The sequence below is a fragment of the Mus pahari genome, chromosome X (genome assembly GCF_900095145.1).
Source record: "Mus pahari chromosome X, PAHARI_EIJ_v1.1, whole genome shotgun sequence".
NCBI lineage: Eukaryota > Metazoa > Chordata > Mammalia > Rodentia > Muridae > Mus > Mus pahari.
The window spans coordinates 27888182-27906549 of record NC_034613.1 but is presented as its reverse complement, the minus strand read 5'-3'; the positions used below and the strand labels follow the sequence as shown (position 1 = coordinate 27906549).

The 18368-nt window shown below is 39.0% G+C and overlaps 1 protein-coding gene across 1 annotated transcript in view; it reads right to left on the bottom strand.

Moving 5' to 3' along the window:
- Window positions 1-18368, bottom strand: part of Dock11 (dedicator of cytokinesis 11) — a 189016-nt gene that overhangs the window by 72236 nt on the left and 98412 nt on the right. Inside the window, exons 21-30 of the mRNA XM_021188185.2 lie at window positions 17646-17767; window positions 17115-17201; window positions 16288-16377; window positions 9712-9830; window positions 7331-7400; window positions 7119-7244; window positions 5922-5993; window positions 3669-3815; window positions 2147-2230; window positions 900-1011 (exon numbers count right to left, since the gene is read on the bottom strand). Of these exons, the coding sequence (XP_021043844.1) occupies window positions 900-1011; window positions 2147-2230; window positions 3669-3815; window positions 5922-5993; window positions 7119-7244; window positions 7331-7400; window positions 9712-9830; window positions 16288-16377; window positions 17115-17201; window positions 17646-17767 (1029 nt within the window). The remainder of the gene's footprint in view (window positions 1-899; window positions 1012-2146; window positions 2231-3668; window positions 3816-5921; window positions 5994-7118; window positions 7245-7330; window positions 7401-9711; window positions 9831-16287; window positions 16378-17114; window positions 17202-17645; window positions 17768-18368) is intronic.

Sequence of the window (18368 nt, the reverse complement as noted above, 5' to 3'; positions counted from 1 at the left end):
GCACACCTTCAAGACTGGCCAAGTAGCCATTCAACAGGATGATAGAGAAAGCAGCAAGCCTAAGGGAGGTGACAAACACTTAAAACAGACATCCAGCCCTTCCCCTATCCCCAAGCTGATTTGCAGCAGAGGAACTTGCTTTCTATGGACAGGCATTTGAAAGTTGACTCTTCAGACAGTGCTGAAGCTCATTTTTTCAGGGTAAATAAGCACTTGCCTTTAAGAGTTTTAGGTACCAGAAACTGAAGGCTCACTTTGGTTAGGGAGGATTGGAAAAGCAAATAAAGCCCCCATTCATCTTGGCCATTCATCAAATCAATTGTGTTTAAACACAACATACTACTTTAGAGTGAACCGAGTTAAACCTACCTACTGAAGTCAAACGGTCCACCGCAAATGAAAAAAAATCTAATTAATATATGAAAAGAAAAGGGACAAATAAAAAACATAATAACATAAGAATAGTGCTATACAACAAAGCATTCAATAAAACTAGCAATGGAGATTAAAACTGAGGCATTTCATAAATTTACTGCATAAAAATTATCATTTTACTTTTTATATTTATTTTTGATGCTTTCAGCAGAGAGGCATTCACATACTTTCTCATTTCCTCTTAAATAAAATTCAATACACTGTTATTATAGAAAGAAATTTTACTAGTGTCTGACATCTGGGTTTAGTAACAATATATGTAGCATATCCAAATTTTTCATACTAAGACTATTGCCACTGATAGAATGAAGGAAATGCAGAATGCCATTAATGAGCCTATCTTCAGATAGTAACAATTCTCAAGTTACTGTAAAGTTAACTGGTTTCATTAGAAACATTATGCTACACTAGTACTATCACAAAAGGAATAACAATCCCAAACAATGGAAAATACAAATACATACCTTGAACTCTCTGTAATTTAGGTTTTGCAAATGCCATTGGCAAGTTCAGAGGAATATAATGTTCATGATTGCAGATTGTTTGGAGAAATTCAAACTTGTATTCAGCAAGAACCTAAATGGTAAATTATATATCAGGTCTCATTTTGTATGCATTTATTTGTTGATGATTGAAAAATATGACCTTAAGTTTCCTAATAAAAGTGAAGTGTTTATCTTCCAAAGTATACTTGTAGGTGCAATCTATACAGGAAAGAGTTAACATAGCCGGCCCTAGAGTGGTAGATTTAAAAAGGCCTGCTGCAACAGTGATGTTGGGTGTCATTTGTGAAAGGGGATTTTGACATGTTTCCTCTGTGATTAGGTTGTGTTTCTCTCTACCAGTCTACTAGGTCCTTATCACAGAGGGAACATGTCAACTTCTGTCCTCAGGCCAGGGGAAGGCCTTGCTATTCCTATGGATCAGAGTCACCTGGGGTCCTTGACATGGCTGGGCTCAGGTATACAGGGGTATAGTCACTTTCCACAGTTCTTACAGTGGAACTGGTTTTCTGTTAAAGCAGATCAAAAATTCTAGACCATCAGAAAGTAAAGTAGGTGTTCAACATAAATTACTAGTCTAGAATTTTGATTTGCAAAGGTTGACAGTGTGTGCAACCTTCATGACTACATCCTGAAAGTGGTCCCCTAAAGTCACCCCCTACCTCTTCCATCAACTGTATATAATAAGCTTGCATTCCCATTTAGTTGTAGATAATAAACATACTGTGTTTCTAGACTTTTGGTATGTCTCCATCATGGCTCACCCAACCCCAGGTTTTTCTGTATGTTTCTTCATTCCTGGTCTCCACAGTTGGGTCAATCCCAAAGAACCCTAAACTCTAAACAGTAATACTGCAGTCTTTTACTGTATTCTCACCCCTAGTGGGAAAGTATGTCTTCATAAGAGGGAAAAAGCATGAGATGTCTACATGGGGATTACCACAGCCTTCATTTGCTATCTTTTTCTTTCTTGATCCTGCTGGGTATTCATATCCTATCACTCTAATAGATGTTAGGCAGAATTAAAACTATTATGTTGAATTCTGTTAGGAAATTGCTGAATCTGTGGGTAGTCTTGGCAGCTCTCCAAACGCTACTCAACAATCCTTGCTTTTAACAATACTCAAAGTATACAAATGAAAAGAGTCACTTTTGACTTCATGCTTAAATATCCAATAGGCTACTACAACTATGTCCTTAGAACTTACCTTAGGATCCTTGGGGCTAAATCCTGATATATAGTCATTTATCAAATTGAAAACAAATCCTCTGTCCATCAGTGTCAAGCAGCGCTAATAAAGCAAAGAAGGAAGATTAGTTATACAATTCTAAATGTTTCTTATCAAGGTGTTAAAGAATTTAAAAATCTGTTATATACAAGGGGGATATCATTTTTATGGATAATATGAGAATAACTGTCAAGAGTTCTGGGCGACCTTAAAGAAAAAGAGAAAAGTAAACCGTCTATAGAATCAAGACTTACAGGCCTCAACTGTGTAATTTCCAAAACAACACACACATACATTACAATAAAACAAAAAGTAGAGCCAGGCGTGGGGGTGCACGCCTTTAATCCCAGAACTCAGGAGGCAGAGGTATGCGGATTTCTGAGTTCGAGGCCAGCCTGGTCTACAGAGTGAGTTCCAGGGCTATACAGAGAAACCCTGTCTCGAAAAACCAAAAGAAAAAAAAAAGTAAAAAACTGACATCTTTTGTGAGTATAGGGATTTTTGTCACCTCTCAAAGAACCTGACTGAGCAAAACAAATAATTTCTATGTATATGCATTAGCAACATGTACCCTGTGCTGACAAGAGCAAATAGGTAGGTTTCTTTAGTACAAACATTCAAAATTTTGGGCATGAGAAATGGTTCAGGGGGTAAGAGCCCTTGCTCCACAACTAAGAAGTCTTGAGTTAGAATCCAAACAGCTATGTAATGAAGAGCTGGGCATGGCCATATATAATCCTGTACCTCTAGTGCCCAGTGCCATATGGATGGTGAATGGATGGTGAGAGACAGAAAGATTTCTAGGGCTTTAGGGCTGCTAGCCTAGCTCTAGGTTTAGTGACAGGCAGCTGCAAAAGAATATGGCAATAAATGACAGGTGTGCTGCTCCTGTTCTCAGGGCGCATGCAATGGGTACATACACACGCACGCGCGCGCGCACACACACACACACACACACACACACACACATACAGAGAGAGAGAGAGAGAGAGAGAGAGAGAGAGAGAGAGAGAGAGAGAAGACAGACCCAAAAGCCAATCAGACCAGAAAAATAATTTAATTGCATAAAGATGTCAGAGTATGATAAAGACTGATGGGGAATGGCTGAGGCAACAATTGCTCCACCTAACGGCATTCCAATTGAAATGTATTTAAAATGTTTTGTGAAACAAGCATGACCAGTCTTCTGGCTCAGACAGAGCCTTTTCTTTACCTACTTGCATCAGTGGGAGGGAGAGTAAACCTGGATGAACTGATCCATCAGTCTGAAGAGTTATTTCAACAGCCTTGAAAAGACCTAGCAAGGGCCTAGGGATATAGCTAAGGAGTGCAGCATTTGCCCAGCATGCAGAAGACATAGGTTCAATAATCAACAATGGAAAAAAAAATTAAGTCAAACACCCAGCCTTTCCAGGAGAAAAAAGAACTGTTATTCCTTGGTCTTTCCAGACCCTGTCAGTGAAGAAAGCTCCTGAACATGTTTTGGCTTCCTTTAACTCACCTTTAGAAAGCTGGCTAAGCTATAATTCCCATTTCGGGACTCATCAGGAATCTCTGCATAGCGAATGGTGACATGGGGAATTATTGCAAGAAGCAGAGAATGTAAGATGTGATGATATGCCTCAGGAAACCTCTGGCCTCTGGGGAGCTTAAATACAAATAGAAGAAGAGTCAGAAGTTGAAAAAGTCTAAGTAGATCAACTGTCATTTTACTTTCAAACAAATTTCATCATGGAAATGCCTTTAAAAAGTGCATTTTTTTTCTTTCAACTAAAAATGACTTCAGTATTTGTTCAAAGTAAACTTTATTCTAGAGCAGTGGTTCTCAACCTTCTTAATGCTATGACCCTCTAATACAGTAAGTACCCCATGTTGTGGTGACCCCAACCATAAAATTACTTTTGTTGCTACTTCATAACTAATTTTGCTACTGTTAAGAATCATAGTGTAAATATCTCATAGCAGGATATATGATATTTGATGCGAAAGGGTCATTAGATCCCCAACTGGGGTTGTGACCCACATGCTGAGAACCATTATTCTAGACCCTGAACTTACAGGAATGATCTGATTCTCTAATAATATAAGTGTCTGAAATTATTATTAGGCATAGCATGGATCAATATAACCCAGCTCTGGAATCCAAGCTCCTGGGATGCAGGCACAGTTCTTTATTTTATTTTATTTTATATTTTCTGGTACAGAACATAAGCATGTATCCCAATTTCAGTCAACTTATTCTATGAAATTCCTATCAGATGAATTTTCATTTTACATGCCTCACCACTATGATTTCTGTAACCAAGAAAACTTCTTTGTACAGGTTGTTTCTTGTTGAAAAGTCTCAAATCTTAAGTGCTCTCGAAAACCTGAACCTTTCTGAGACCTGACTCTACGCATGGAAAATTCCACACCTGATGGTGTGTTACTGATTGAAGTCAAAACACAGGTGCAAATGTAAAGTAAAGCAAAGCATAAAATTGTCTTCAGGCTATGTGTATAAAGTATCCATGACACATGAATGAGTCTCATGTTTAGACATGCATCCTGTACTCAAGATACCTGTCTCAATATGTATATGCAAATATTCTGAAACCTGAAAATGTCAAAAATCTGAAACCCTTCTCGTTCTAGGCATTTCAGTTCAGGAATTCTCAACATGTATCTTTAAAACAAAATTCAAAACCAAATAAGGGGCCTGTGAGACTGCTCAGTGGGAAAAAAAGTTTGCTGTGCAGTACCTGATGATCTGAGTTTGATACCCAGAACCCACATGTAGTGAAGAAGAGGACAAAGTCTCAAAAATGCTCTGTAGCTCACATGGGGTCCCATCCATTCATTGCATATATATATATATATGTGTATATATATATATATATATATATATATATATATATATAAAACAACAACAACAACAATAATGACAAAGAATATTAAAATAGAAAAAGGCAAGTAAATGTACACACCAAATTTTAGAAATATATTTTATATTATTACACAATGCAGAAATATTACGCATGCAGAAATATACATGATATTAATATTTGTATAAAGTTCTTTTTACCCTTTCTATTATATACCTTAATCTTTTCTAATAGAACATATCCAATTTGCTACTTTTTCCTCACTGAATCTTTTCAACCAACTTTTATTTGTAAAAAAAGTATATTTTATTTATGTGTATATGGGGGGAAGAGTGGAGGTGCCAGTTAGGAGCTACCTGACATGGGTGCTAGGATCCTCTGCAAGAGCAACAAGCACTAAGCCATCTCTCCAGCAATTCAACACTGACATTGTTAAAAAGAAATGCAAACCATCCAAGTCAATGCATTCCGTATAGTAGATAACTGTAGGATATTACCTATATCCTATTATAAGTATTTCTAACTATTTAGGAGATGCTGCAAATTGAACTGTAAGAACACATCAACTGAGGGAGCTTAGATTTGTGCAAACACTCATTGTTTCTATAAGCAAAATTGGAAAAGGGCAAGAATCATTAGGAAAAAAAAGGAGATTTGCATATTATTGCTATGTGTAAAGTTTAGCTTTCTTTATATATGTTACAGGTTATTCTCATAAATATGTACAATTACCATTTATCAATTGAAAAAAGCCTAGTGTGATGGCTCAAGTCTATAATCCAAGCATTTGTGAGGTTGAACGTGGGTTTGAGACCAGCCTGGACAACAGGCTGTCTCAAACATAATTAATTCATTAGTTAATTAATTAAATGATTATTGATCCTACTTACCTTAATTTTATTCTCTTCCAATAAGTATGTGGCCATCGACTTTGCAATTATTTCAAAGAAAAACCATGAGTACTGGAAAAAAAAACCCATACATGCCTTAATATACTCAAATATTTGAGGCTTTGAAACATTGGATAAATTAACAGACATCTTGTCTCTGAAGTTGATAACAATTTCAAGTGACCTCAATTCACTATTAAATTCTTACAGAATATTCCTCAAGTGTTTCAGACAAAGAAAAGAAAGAAAGAAACAACACTGGATACATCAACCATAATCCAGAGCAAGACCCCATTCCCAAGGCATAGTTAGCTTACACAAAATACTCTCAATGTTTCATAAGCATGTACAGTGGGAGAATAGGAGGGTTGCTTTATGGCAGGATTTTTTTTTAATCAGTGATATTGTTTTGGGATGCCCATGGTTAGTGATGAGAGCAAGCCAACTTTTAGTTATTTTTATTACTTCTTCTAAATTCTCTACAATGAACACTTAAATGTTTTTTATTAACGTACATCAATTATACATTAAATGGGTTTAATGATGGTATTTCCATACATGTATATAATATATTTTGATCATATTCACCCCATTGTCCCTCTTTCACAAATAAAGGATAATCAACTTTAGCTGTGGTACAATACTGGCAAAGCCTATATGACCTATATGGTTGGCCATATCATATACTTTGAAAGCTAGCCTCAAGTCTCTAGTTAACTCATCTCAAAAGGCCCATAATAATTCTATCACCAATTAAAGAAATAGTAAAAAAAAAAGAATTAGAATAATAGTTAACTGTTTATTGAGTATCTACTACCTGTTAAGTTAGGCATGAGGTAACACTGGCCCAGAGCTGGTAACTAGGCAGCCCCAGGTCCACAAACTATACACTGTATATAACAAACACAAGATTCTGCCTCATCCAAAATTTATCTTTTACATATTTAATTCAGAGCAGGGGATGTATATGGAGCAGGGAGAAGGCTCTGAAAGATATATGTGTAATATAAGAGAAGGAGGGAAGGTCTGGGACAAAAAGGATAAAGGGGCATAAATTTGAAATGTAAATAAATAAAATAACCAATAAAAAATAGTCCAATACCAAAAAAGGTTATTAAAAAAACAAGGATAAAATAAAATATCACAACCAAGTATGGAGAGACTGGCTTTGTGTCCAGCTGTGTCCCCCATCCTTACCTTTAGAAGTTTATTTATGGCTAAGAAATCTGCAGACTGTTTCAATATTGCTATCATTGTAGTAGCGAGGGTTTCATGTATCAACTGGGCCTGAAGAGTGCTTGGTTTTTCAGGTCTGAAGCTATACTGCAAACAGAACCAAGTAAACCATTAGACACAACTGTCCTGGGAAGCAGGGAAATGATCCAGCAAGAAAGCTTTACTCCACAAACCTTTATGAAGGATCTTAAGTAGCTCTCCAAGCCTTCTTCATGACACTTTGACACAATGTGTAATAGAACCCTGAAACAACATTAATGAAAGTCAGCAGGCCATGCTTCAACTCATGACTTTAGTGTGATTGGCACATGTGAGCAAGTCTAATCCAAGAAAACAAAACAAAGTAAACAAATTGCCTGAATGACAACACGAGGGGTAAGAGGAGAGGTGACAGTGGTTTAGGTCTACAAGAGTCCACTGTCCTTGGTGCCTTGAAAACTGTACTTCCTGGTTCAAAAGGATACTTTACTTTGGCAGCCCGGATGTTTCGTCTCCTTTCTAAATCTGTGTATTCACTTAAAAGTATAGTCACAGCCCTATGTTGTAAAAGAGCTTAAGTAAAGTAAATACTCAAATACCTTCCAGTGAAGATAAAAGGAACAGAAAATGAAGATCAAGTGGCTGGGAAAGGTGGCGTATACCTGTAATCCAAGCACTTGGGAGGCTAAGGCAGGAGGATTGCCATGAGTCTAGTCCTGTCTAGGCTCCAGAATGAGACTGTCTCAACAAAACCAACCAAACAAAAGACAGCATGACAACTGTGTCAAGGGGAAAGGAGAGACAGAGCAAGGAAAATCGGGTGAAAGTTAGAGGTAAACTTAAGAGACTAGCCGTGGCTTTCGAACTTCAGGAAGTATAGGCGTCATCTGGAAGGCGTGTGGCTTGGCTCCTCTCCTAGTATTCTGACTTTTAGGGCTCAGATCAAAGTTCAATGATAAACATTTTTGATAAATTTCCTGGGCACAGTGCTTCTCTGGGCCATGCATGTTGAGAACCATTATATTAGAATAATGCTCCTTAAACTTTCAAGAGGACTGTCCCTGACACCAGATATGGGCACACAGCAAGGACGTGTTTGTAGACTGGGGTCTATGGGAAAAGGCAGTAAGGGCAGCAGAGCCAAAGATATCCAGCACTGAGCACAGCAGTTTTTCAAGTCAACTATTTTCATTTTGAAATGCGAGTGTATTTTAACCCCTACCTTACAATGTACCTTTGTTTTCATACAGACATAGCTTATTCTTCCAAGTCAAAACTCATGGTTTTAATGACATATTCTGCTCAGTATGAAAAACACAGGTTATAGGTGAGTGACTATATTTGTTAAAACTAAAATGAACTGCAATTCAATATTCATTCCTTAGAAGAACTAGCCACACCTGCGAAATGTGCTAAGTGGCTACCGTATTGTACAACTCAAATAGAACATGACTGGAGAAAGGGCAATTGAAATGTATGTTTGTCTTATAAATAGCACAGACTAGTAAACACCACAAGAATAGTGTAGGATTTCAATATGTCATTTTCAACAATGGATGGATCAACCAGACATAAAATCAGGAAGCAAATATTTGACTTTAACTATACTTTAACGAACTATATACGTATACAGAACACATTTCATTCAACAGTAAAATAAGACACATTCTGCTTGTGTGCACACAAATACTCTTCAGGATTGAACATACATTAGGTTTTTTTTTTAAAGTCTTAATAAGATTTAAGAAGACTGGAATCATTCCTGAGTTTTCAACCACAGTATGGTGAAGTTAAAAATCAGTAAGAGAAGAACTGTAGAAAATGAAAACAACAGTGGAAAGGAAATGCCATGCTTCTGAACAAGCAGTCAGAAAGAAAGCAAAATAACAGACAGAACTAAAAGTTGCAGGAAAATGAATGGATTCAGAATGAATCCTATTCAGTAAGGTCACATAATCTCAGAAAGAGAATAGCCATGGCTCTGTCACATGTTGAACCTAGCCAACATCATGTGTATGCATGTAAAGAAATCTGCCTGTGGGCTCAGTATAACATGTATGAAAGAACAAGAAAGGCTGACTGTTAGAGGATTAGAAAGGACCAAACAAGGGGAATAATGCACATCATCAAGGAGGCTAGACAGCTAGCTAATTTTTCTAGTTCTGATTCTGCTATGGAGTTGTTGGTTTTGGTGATGTGTAAGTGCATAGAAATATGATAAACAGGGAATTCCCACAGCTTCCATTCTGTACGGCATTCTGACTGCCTAGAAGTTCGCTGAGATGCACAAGCGTTGGATTTGGTTCATTTAGGTGTATGTTGTTTATTTTAGTTGCAAGTTGCTTTTTAAAAAAAACAACAACAATAAAGTTAATTTAAAATTCTTTAAAAGAAAGAGAAATCAAGAGGAAAATTAAAAAAAAAAATCTTTCAGACAAGTGACAGTGAGACAATATGACCAAACCAATGGAATAGAACAAACACAGTTTTAAGAGCGAAGTTTATAGTCATGAAAAAAAGTAAGAAAGAAAAACCGGAAGCAAATAGCTTCTTTCATTATAACACCGAAACTCACATGGTGCAGTTGATGGGAACGTCATCTTCATGGGTCATGTTTGTGAGAACTCGGAAGAGTTGCATAAGAATTACAGGTAGAAACTGTATCATGACTTGGATCTCCATGGCATGCAAACACTAAAATAAGTCATTATTAGTTATGGAAACAAACAGAAATATGATCTAATTTGCAAATGTGAAACAATAAGAAAATTAAGTAATGAGCGATATACTGGCTTGACTATATGCTTCTTGAAATGTGTACTTTCAAGACAGGAGACTTGCTAAGGACTCAATTCACCCCATTGTTTTGCTATTTGGATTCTGCAAGTTAATTAGACATGAATGCCTAACTAAAGATATCAAGTACAATTTATTTATGGGCTTGGTACGAAGACAACTGGCCTTTGGTAAATCTATACTCACTGTGGGCTGGGGGCTGGAAGATCGGCCTTCAGGTACCATGCATTCTATATGTTTTCTAAGACAATCTTAGCCTCCAGCCAGCCTGATGGTAAGTTAAGTGAGCTTCAGTAAAGAACATGTCTGTACATAATTTATCCCACAGCATCTATCAAACTGAGATAGTTTTACATTTTAACATTATTTTAAAGTTTTTATGTTTTACTTACTTTGTGTGTGTGTGTGTGTGTGTGTGTGTGTGTGTGTATGTGTGTGTGTGACCATATATATAGATGCATGTTGGAGCCTATGTGCCACAGTGCGTGTGTGTGGTCAGATGACAACTTGCAAGAATCAGTTCTCTCTTCTATTACATGGGTCCTAGAAATCAAACTCAGTGGTCAGGCTTGCCACCTTTACCCATTGGGTCATCTGCCCAGTCCTCTAACATTCTTTGAATATATTCATTCCACATGCTTACACTCTGACTCTAATAGTGGTATTACATACATCCAAATGTAGTGCTGATATATATTATATATTCATGTATACATAGAAATGTTACAGTCCTGCTTGCTACATTCCTTTTTTCTTTCCATATTCACTCATTCCATCACTCCATCAGCCAAGCAAAAAGAAAATCTAACTTTGCTGAGAAATTTTTTTACATCTCTACACAGTTGTCTTTTCTGCTGCCCCTTTCAGGATATCCCCTTGACATTTGTCTAGAACATCTACAGTTTCTCTTCATTCTCAATGTATCCAGTACATATTTCCAAATTGATGCCCACCCACCATAGATGCGGATTACATTAGACTACTTTCTACCAACATGGTTTTCATCTTTTTTCTATTAGTGCTGAAGATGTGACAGTTTCCCACATGCTAAGTAAGCACTTTCCTACTGATCTACATCCTCAGCCATCTAGAATGTGATGTCTTCCTGTTACTGTAAGTAGTGGTCCTCATTCATGAGTCACATGGTCTCTGTGGGAGATTTGGCTATCACAACTTGTGTATGCATGTATGTGCTCCTGGTTTCTACTAGGTAGAGGCCTAGAGCTTTGCTAAACATTCCACAACAAAGAACTATCTTCTCTTAAATGTCACTAGTGCTGAACTTGAGAAATCCTGAGCTATGGAATTAAGTTGAATATACTGAAGACCTAGTCCGCATTTTTGAATCTTTAAATCGACTACTGTTCTTCAGAAAGCCAAACTAGCATCACCATTGCTCTTTAAATATACCATATGCTTTCCTTCATTTTGTTTTGTTCGCAGGTTTTAGCCAATTCCCAATTATTCATCCAGGGCCAATTCAAATCCGCATTTCAGTGAACCCATTTCACCTTCTCATCCAATGGAGCTGTACTGGATTTACTTATAATAGCCAAACAACAGAGAGCAAACCAAGCAACATGAACACAGCTTGTACTATTAGAGAGGTCACTGGTGAAAGGGCAAAACCATGGAACTAAATCACTGCGGTACAAACAGCAAATAGGAGGACAGGTATGTGCATCACATGTACAAAAGAAGTGGCAATAGAGCCACAAGCAAATGTGAGCTAAACACCAGGCAGACAAGGCAAATGTGCATCCCATGTAGGATGGAGCTCCCTGCTACCACTATATAGCTATTATCTTCTACAATTTATTCTCAACAGTAGCCAGAGTGTCCTTTTGACATGCTAATTAGTTAATGCCATCTTTCTCTTGTTAAACACAAACCAAACAAAATCACTACAAAGGCCATCACGGGCCTCCGTGACCCATACAATCTTCAGGCTGAGCTCCCAGCAACCTCGGGCCCCGTCCCCCACTCCCTGTGTTCGAGCTATGCTATCTTTTGCCTCCCTGTAAACACACCAGTATAGGGCACACACCTGCTGCAACAGTCTCTTCTCACTTATGGGGCTGTCAGCCTTCCTTCAGTTCCTCTTTAACCTGGAATTGGTATTTCCACAGACAAGCCTCTCCTAACAACTCTACCTAGAATGTTCTCATTAACCTGTTCTTTTCTTCACAGCACACATTTTTTCTAAAGTTTATAATCTCCCTACCCACACAAAACTAGTTCTGTTCACATTTCCCCCAGTGACATTCCCAGCATCCAGGACAGTGCCTTGCCTATACAAGATGCTTAATAAATTTTTGGTGAATGGCTGAATAAATAAATAAGGCAACAGACAGCAGGGCAAAATAGGAGTCCTTGCTCTCCACGGGCTTCTCAATGATCTGAATCTTTAATACCTGCAATTCTGCATCAAACATGTAACACTTAATCACATCTGTCTTCTGACAGTTCTCACTATTATGAAGAAGTTGCTAGCTAACTTTCTTTTTTATTTTATTTTTTTTTGCTTTTTGAATCTTTTCTTTATTATTATTATTTTCTTTATTTACATTTCAAATGCTATCCGAAAGTTCTCTATACCCCCCCTGCCCCTGCTCCCCTGCCCACCCACTCCCACTACTTGGCCCAGGCCTTCCCTTGTGATGGGTCATATAAAGTTTGCAAGACCAAGGGGCCTCTCTTCCCAGTGATGGCCGATTAGGTCATCTTCTGCTACATATGCAGCTAGAGACACAAGCTCAGGGGGTACTGGTTAGTTCATATTGTTGTTCCACCTACAGGGTTGCAGCCCCCTTCAGGTCCTTGGGTACTTTCTCTAGCTCCTCCATTGGGGACCCTGTGTTCCATCCAATAGCTGACTGTGAGCATCCACTTCTGTGTTTGCCAGGCACTGGCATAGCCTCACAAGAGGCTGCTATATCAGGGTTCCTTCAGCAGTATCTTGCTGGCATGAGCATTAGTATCTATGTTTGGTGGCTGATGATGGGATGGATTCCCGGATGGGGTAGTCTCTGGATAGTCCATCCTTTCATCTTAGCTCTAAATTTTGTCTCTGTACCTATATCCTTTCATGAGTATTTTGTTCCTTATTCTAAGGAGGAATGAAGTATCCACACAATGGTCATCCTTCTTGGTTTTCTTCTGTTTTTACATAATGTATCTTCGGTATTCTAAGTTTCTGGGCTAATATCCGCTTATCAGTGAGTGCATATCTAGTGACTTCTTTTGTGATTGGGTTACCTCACTAAGGATGATATCCTCCAGATACATCCATTTGCCCAAGAATTTCATAAATTCATTGTTTTTAATAGCTGAGTAGTACTCCATTGTGTAAATGTACCACAGTTTCTGTATCCATTCCTCTATTGAGGGACATCTGGGTTCTTTCCAGCTTCTGGCTATTATAAATAAAGCTAGCTAACTTTCTTTTAGCTCTGTCTTTGATTAGGCTGTAATATCCATACTGACTATGTCTCTAAGTCATCCTTCTGTGCAAACTCTATAGATACTACATACATAACACAGCTCAACTGCCATTTACAGGGATGATAGATACAAAAGTTTTCTGGGACGTTCATAGGACTAGGCATAAAGAGATGTGTCACAGACTCGGGTCAGCTAACAAGTAGCTGGAGCTCTGTAGGCAAATCACCTCTACTTAAGACTTCTGTGTTCCCATTCTCAAAAAGATAGTTCTGCATAACCCTTTTCTGCATTATTTCTGCAATTGCATGCCATTTCACTTATGGCCACCAGAGAGCGCATGTGCATTGTATAATTCTGACATTACACACCCTCAAAAGCAAATACATTTTGTTCCATTTGAAGAATACCAGTATTTGAAAATGATGTATCTAACACCACTCTGAAAATTCTCACAGAGATCCCTCCAAAAGGAAAATCAATGAGTTTAACAGATAAACTGTCCATCCATATAGCTGGAGTATTCCTAGATAGTACTAAGGGCTGGATTTAAAAGTTACATAATTATTATAATTCTTAATGCTGAGGCCCACTACTGATTGGCTATCTCTCTTGAATGAAAATTAAACATTTTTTAATGTGGTAGGCAGAATAGTACTATAAAAATTAAAGTCAAGCCTGATCTAGTATCTCTGATTTATAATCACAGTCCAGTCTGGTTCAGTGCAGTCTGGGAGGATAGAGCAGGACTACTGGCAGTTCAGTGAGTGAGTTAAACACCAGCCGGGGCAACTTAACAAAAATATCTTTAGAAAAATAAAATACAGGGCCGGGGAGATAGCTCAGCGGGTAAGTTGCTTGCCAGTCAAGCGTAAGGACCTGATTTTGATCCCCAGCACCAGGATTAAAAATCTAAGTATGGTGTTGCTAGCTTGTAATTCCACTGATAGAGAAGAGGCAGCGATAGGCAGACCCCTGGGGCTCTCTGGCCTACACTAGCCTACTTGGTGAGCTCAAGACCAGTGAGAGAGTCTGTCTTAAAAACCAAGGTAGACAGCTCCTGAGAAACAGAACCTAAGATGGACCTCTGGCCTTCACATCCATGTACATACATGTGCACGCTCATGCTTACACACACAGGTACCCCCACACATGAACAAACACACACATATACAAAATACCAGAAAGTGAGGCTGTAGCTGCACGGGAGGGTGTTTAAGTACCTGGCGTGCATGAGGCCCTGGGTTTAATGCCCCATAAAACAGCACAAGAATCAAAGGAAAACCATGCCTCTGTCCAACTCCTGCAAGCCTTGCTATTTGACTTGCAAAAACCATAACTCTCCTCACTACCCTCAGCGGCTCCCCCAGATTCCCAGAGGGCATGCCTTCCCAACCTCATACACCAGCCATATTCAGTCCTTCCTGCTGCCCAATACATCAAACCAAGCTCCGCGGGGTTTCTGTACTGACTGCTCCCAGCTCTTCCCCACCCTGAACCTTGGCTGGCTGCCATTGTTCTTTAAGTAGCTGGTCAAATATCACTTTGCCAGAGGCATCCTCTCTAGTAAGACAGAAAGTCTACCACATTCCTGTCTCACTAATGCTGTGACCTTCCTAATGCTGTGACCCTTTAATACAGTTCCTCATGCTGTGGTGGCCCCCAGCCTGAAATTTTTTTTTTTTTTGTAATTTTCAAAACTACTTCATAACTGTAATTTTGCTACTGTTATGAGTCGTAATGTCAATATCTGATATGTAGGGTATCTGTTGTGTGACCCACCCCCAAAGGGCTCGCAGCCCACAGGTTAAGAACTGCTGCTCTATATTTGTCTGAGGTGGCATCTCTACTTGCTCATTTCTATGTTCATTCCCTTCACAATGCATGAAGCTCTTTAGTAAGATTCTGTTTTCTTTGCTTAGATCACTGATGTGGGCTTCCCAGGAAGCACTCCGAAGTTAGTGTGTCAGGAACAATCAGGACCCAGAAGATGAGGTGTCTTCTTCAAGCCTCACAAGCAGTGGGCATTAATTACTCTTATCGCAATGTGACAGCTGAGAGAAGTTCCGTGACTTGGTACAGGTTAATTATAGACCTAGTAAATGACAGACCTACAGCGCAAAATCAGATTATGATTCCAGACCCATAGGCTCTATCTCACATCATACTATCTCTCTGCAAGACAGGGTTTCCTGAGATCACTGTTAGGCAGCAGCCAATAGGTAAAGGGAAATCCTATAGGCATCAAATAAAAGTGCCTCATATTCTCCAAAGCTAACCTTACTGAGTAATGGAAAGAAACAACTGTTGCCAGGCAGGTCCTAGGATGCACACCACAGTCCCCACACAGAGGGAATAAGCCTAACATTAGGTTCTCTGACTGTTACAGTATGGTACCCTTAAGACTCCTTAAGACTCCCTCCCCTGCGCTACATGCATGTAGACAATGTTTTCAGCTTTAGTGGGCCCTTATGACAGTCTAGTCTCCCACTAATGGACACAGAGCCATTTCACATTTTATTATAAGGAAACCTGTTTTTATTCTTTCTGGCCTTTCCCCCACCACAACATGCTCTTCTTTTAGTGGTAGTTAGCAGGAAGAGCTGAGATACCCCCTACCGCTAAAGCCATTTCTACAACTGAAATGAGAGGTTTCTAAACCATGATGTCAAATTTTGGCTCTAACATTTCCCCCCCCTAAAGCAGCCGTGCTGTTGCCTGCTTCTGAACAGCCAGTTGATGGAAAAGTACAAAGGAGAAAGTGCCCTCCTAAGGCCCAAAGTGTTTTCAGGTGTTTGCCTGGTACTTGTATCCCATGTCAAAAATGTAGCAGCAGAAAGGCACACACACACACACACACACACACACACACACACACACACAAATAAACCTTTTGCAGAACCTGTTCATTTACCTTTAAATATTTAATGAGTTCCCCTGGAACTTCTTTTGAGCCCGACTGAATCAGCTGGCAATGATGGAAGAATTTGTGCACATGCAGATCCTAGAACACAGATGGAAACAGCCTTGTGAAATTTGGTTCATTATCCTGAAGCACAGGCTCCCCAGCTCTCCCTGATCCAGCACCATGAAGGCCTATCTCTCTAGGTATTCTACCACCTGGACCCTGGAGCCATCTCTGCCAACTTATGCCCTTGACGTCCTCTTGACCTTCATATAAAGCACTACAGCCAGGTGAACATGGTGTGTACCTGAACACACAGGAAATTGCCAAACGTGCCCAACCAGCTAAGCACTTATTTAAGGCTTTCAAACAAAACAAAACAAAACAGAAATAATGTATTCTATCAAATTGAGTTGCTTCTGTATATCAATGAAATGACCAGGAACAGAGCTCTGAAATGACAGGTGAAGAAAATGTAGCACCAGGAAGTTCCCTGGCCAGTCATTTCTGGTATTCAGTACCCAGTTTTACCATGACATTCTGCTGGGAAATCCAGTTGTCTCATGAAGTCTGTACAACATGGGTGACATCAGGAAGTGGAAAAAGTGCAATATGTATTTTGAACTCATTATTATTATTTTGTGTCTCAGGGAAGCTATTTCTCCTAACTTAGGCTTAGTTTTTTTTTTTTTTTTCATGTTTAAAATGATGATGATAGCTTTTATGTGCCCTTTAAAGTACAATTTCTCCAAGGCAGTGGGAGATTAAAAATAGTCCAGTTTAATGAGGAAACATATTCCAGTACTCAGATCAGAAATTTGGGTGCTACCACGTACCTGAGTATAAATGGTTGATTCTAAGTGGGTCTTAATCTTCAGCAAAGGCTTTGCACCATCTACCCACTTGATATCTGCATTCGATTGCTGGAGAAAATACAGCCATGAGCATGTATATTACAGCGAGAGATACATGAACAACCTATAATACCACCCATGCATTTTAAGAGATTTCAGAATGGAATGTATTAGGTTCATCCAAAGGAAATACTGGAGAAAATAAGTGCCCTTTAGAATAAACATTTCCTAAATAATTTCGGATTTCCAATCCTCCCCAGATTTATATAATTATCATAAAATGAAATAGTTAAATATATGATGTTTTTAAAGTCATACCCCAAGTCCAGTTTTAAAAGATACTGAAATCATCAACTGTAAATACAGAGCAGTCTTTCCTGCTAAACTTGATAGTGAAGGAGGCCCAGCCTTCAGACCATACTTTGAGCATTCCTTTCCCATCTGATACCAACAGAATTCTACTTTTAAATTTATAAAACAGGACTGCTTCCCCAAATACAGATATCCCCCTACCCTTCTTGATTCAGCATCATTCACATTCAAGTAGCCTGGGGGAAGATTGGCTGAGACTGGCAGCTGCTGCTCCAATGTGATGACTCTCCCATCCTTCAGCAAAGGTACCCAGGCAAATCCAACTGCCAAGACAATAATCAACCATAAGAAATGAAATTGCAAATACAGTTAGCTACACAAATGTCTGCAAGCTGGGGAGGCAGGCAGGATGGGGATGGTTCCAGGGATCTGTATGTGGGAACCCAGGTGTCAGGCAACTGTGGTGCAGGGAAGGAACAATGCATTTGGATCATTTCCAAAGCCCAGCCTACCCACTAAAAAGTTATTAGCTCTATATCTTTGGCAATAAACATGGGAGCAACATAGGCCTTTCAGTTAGAATTGAGGGACCGGCCTAAGATAATCGATGAAAATCTTTTACTGCCTCAAATATGCCTCAATGTCACTGTTGGGGGCTGTTTGGGTAGATTCATGTTTTAGAAGGTTCAAATCCCCCTTATCTATCCTTCTATTTAGAGTTGACACAACCTCCGACAGCAATCATGTCTTCTAAAACTTCTTACGCGAATCCTGGGGTATTGGAGGATGGAAAATTAAGTTCATAAATCAAGGTTACAGTCTACATTTGATACAAAGTAATAAAAGAGTCGATCATTTAGATAGGCAGAGGTTTCCTGCCTGGAGGTCAAGGAGTAGAATGAGAACACAGCCAGGCTACAGTGT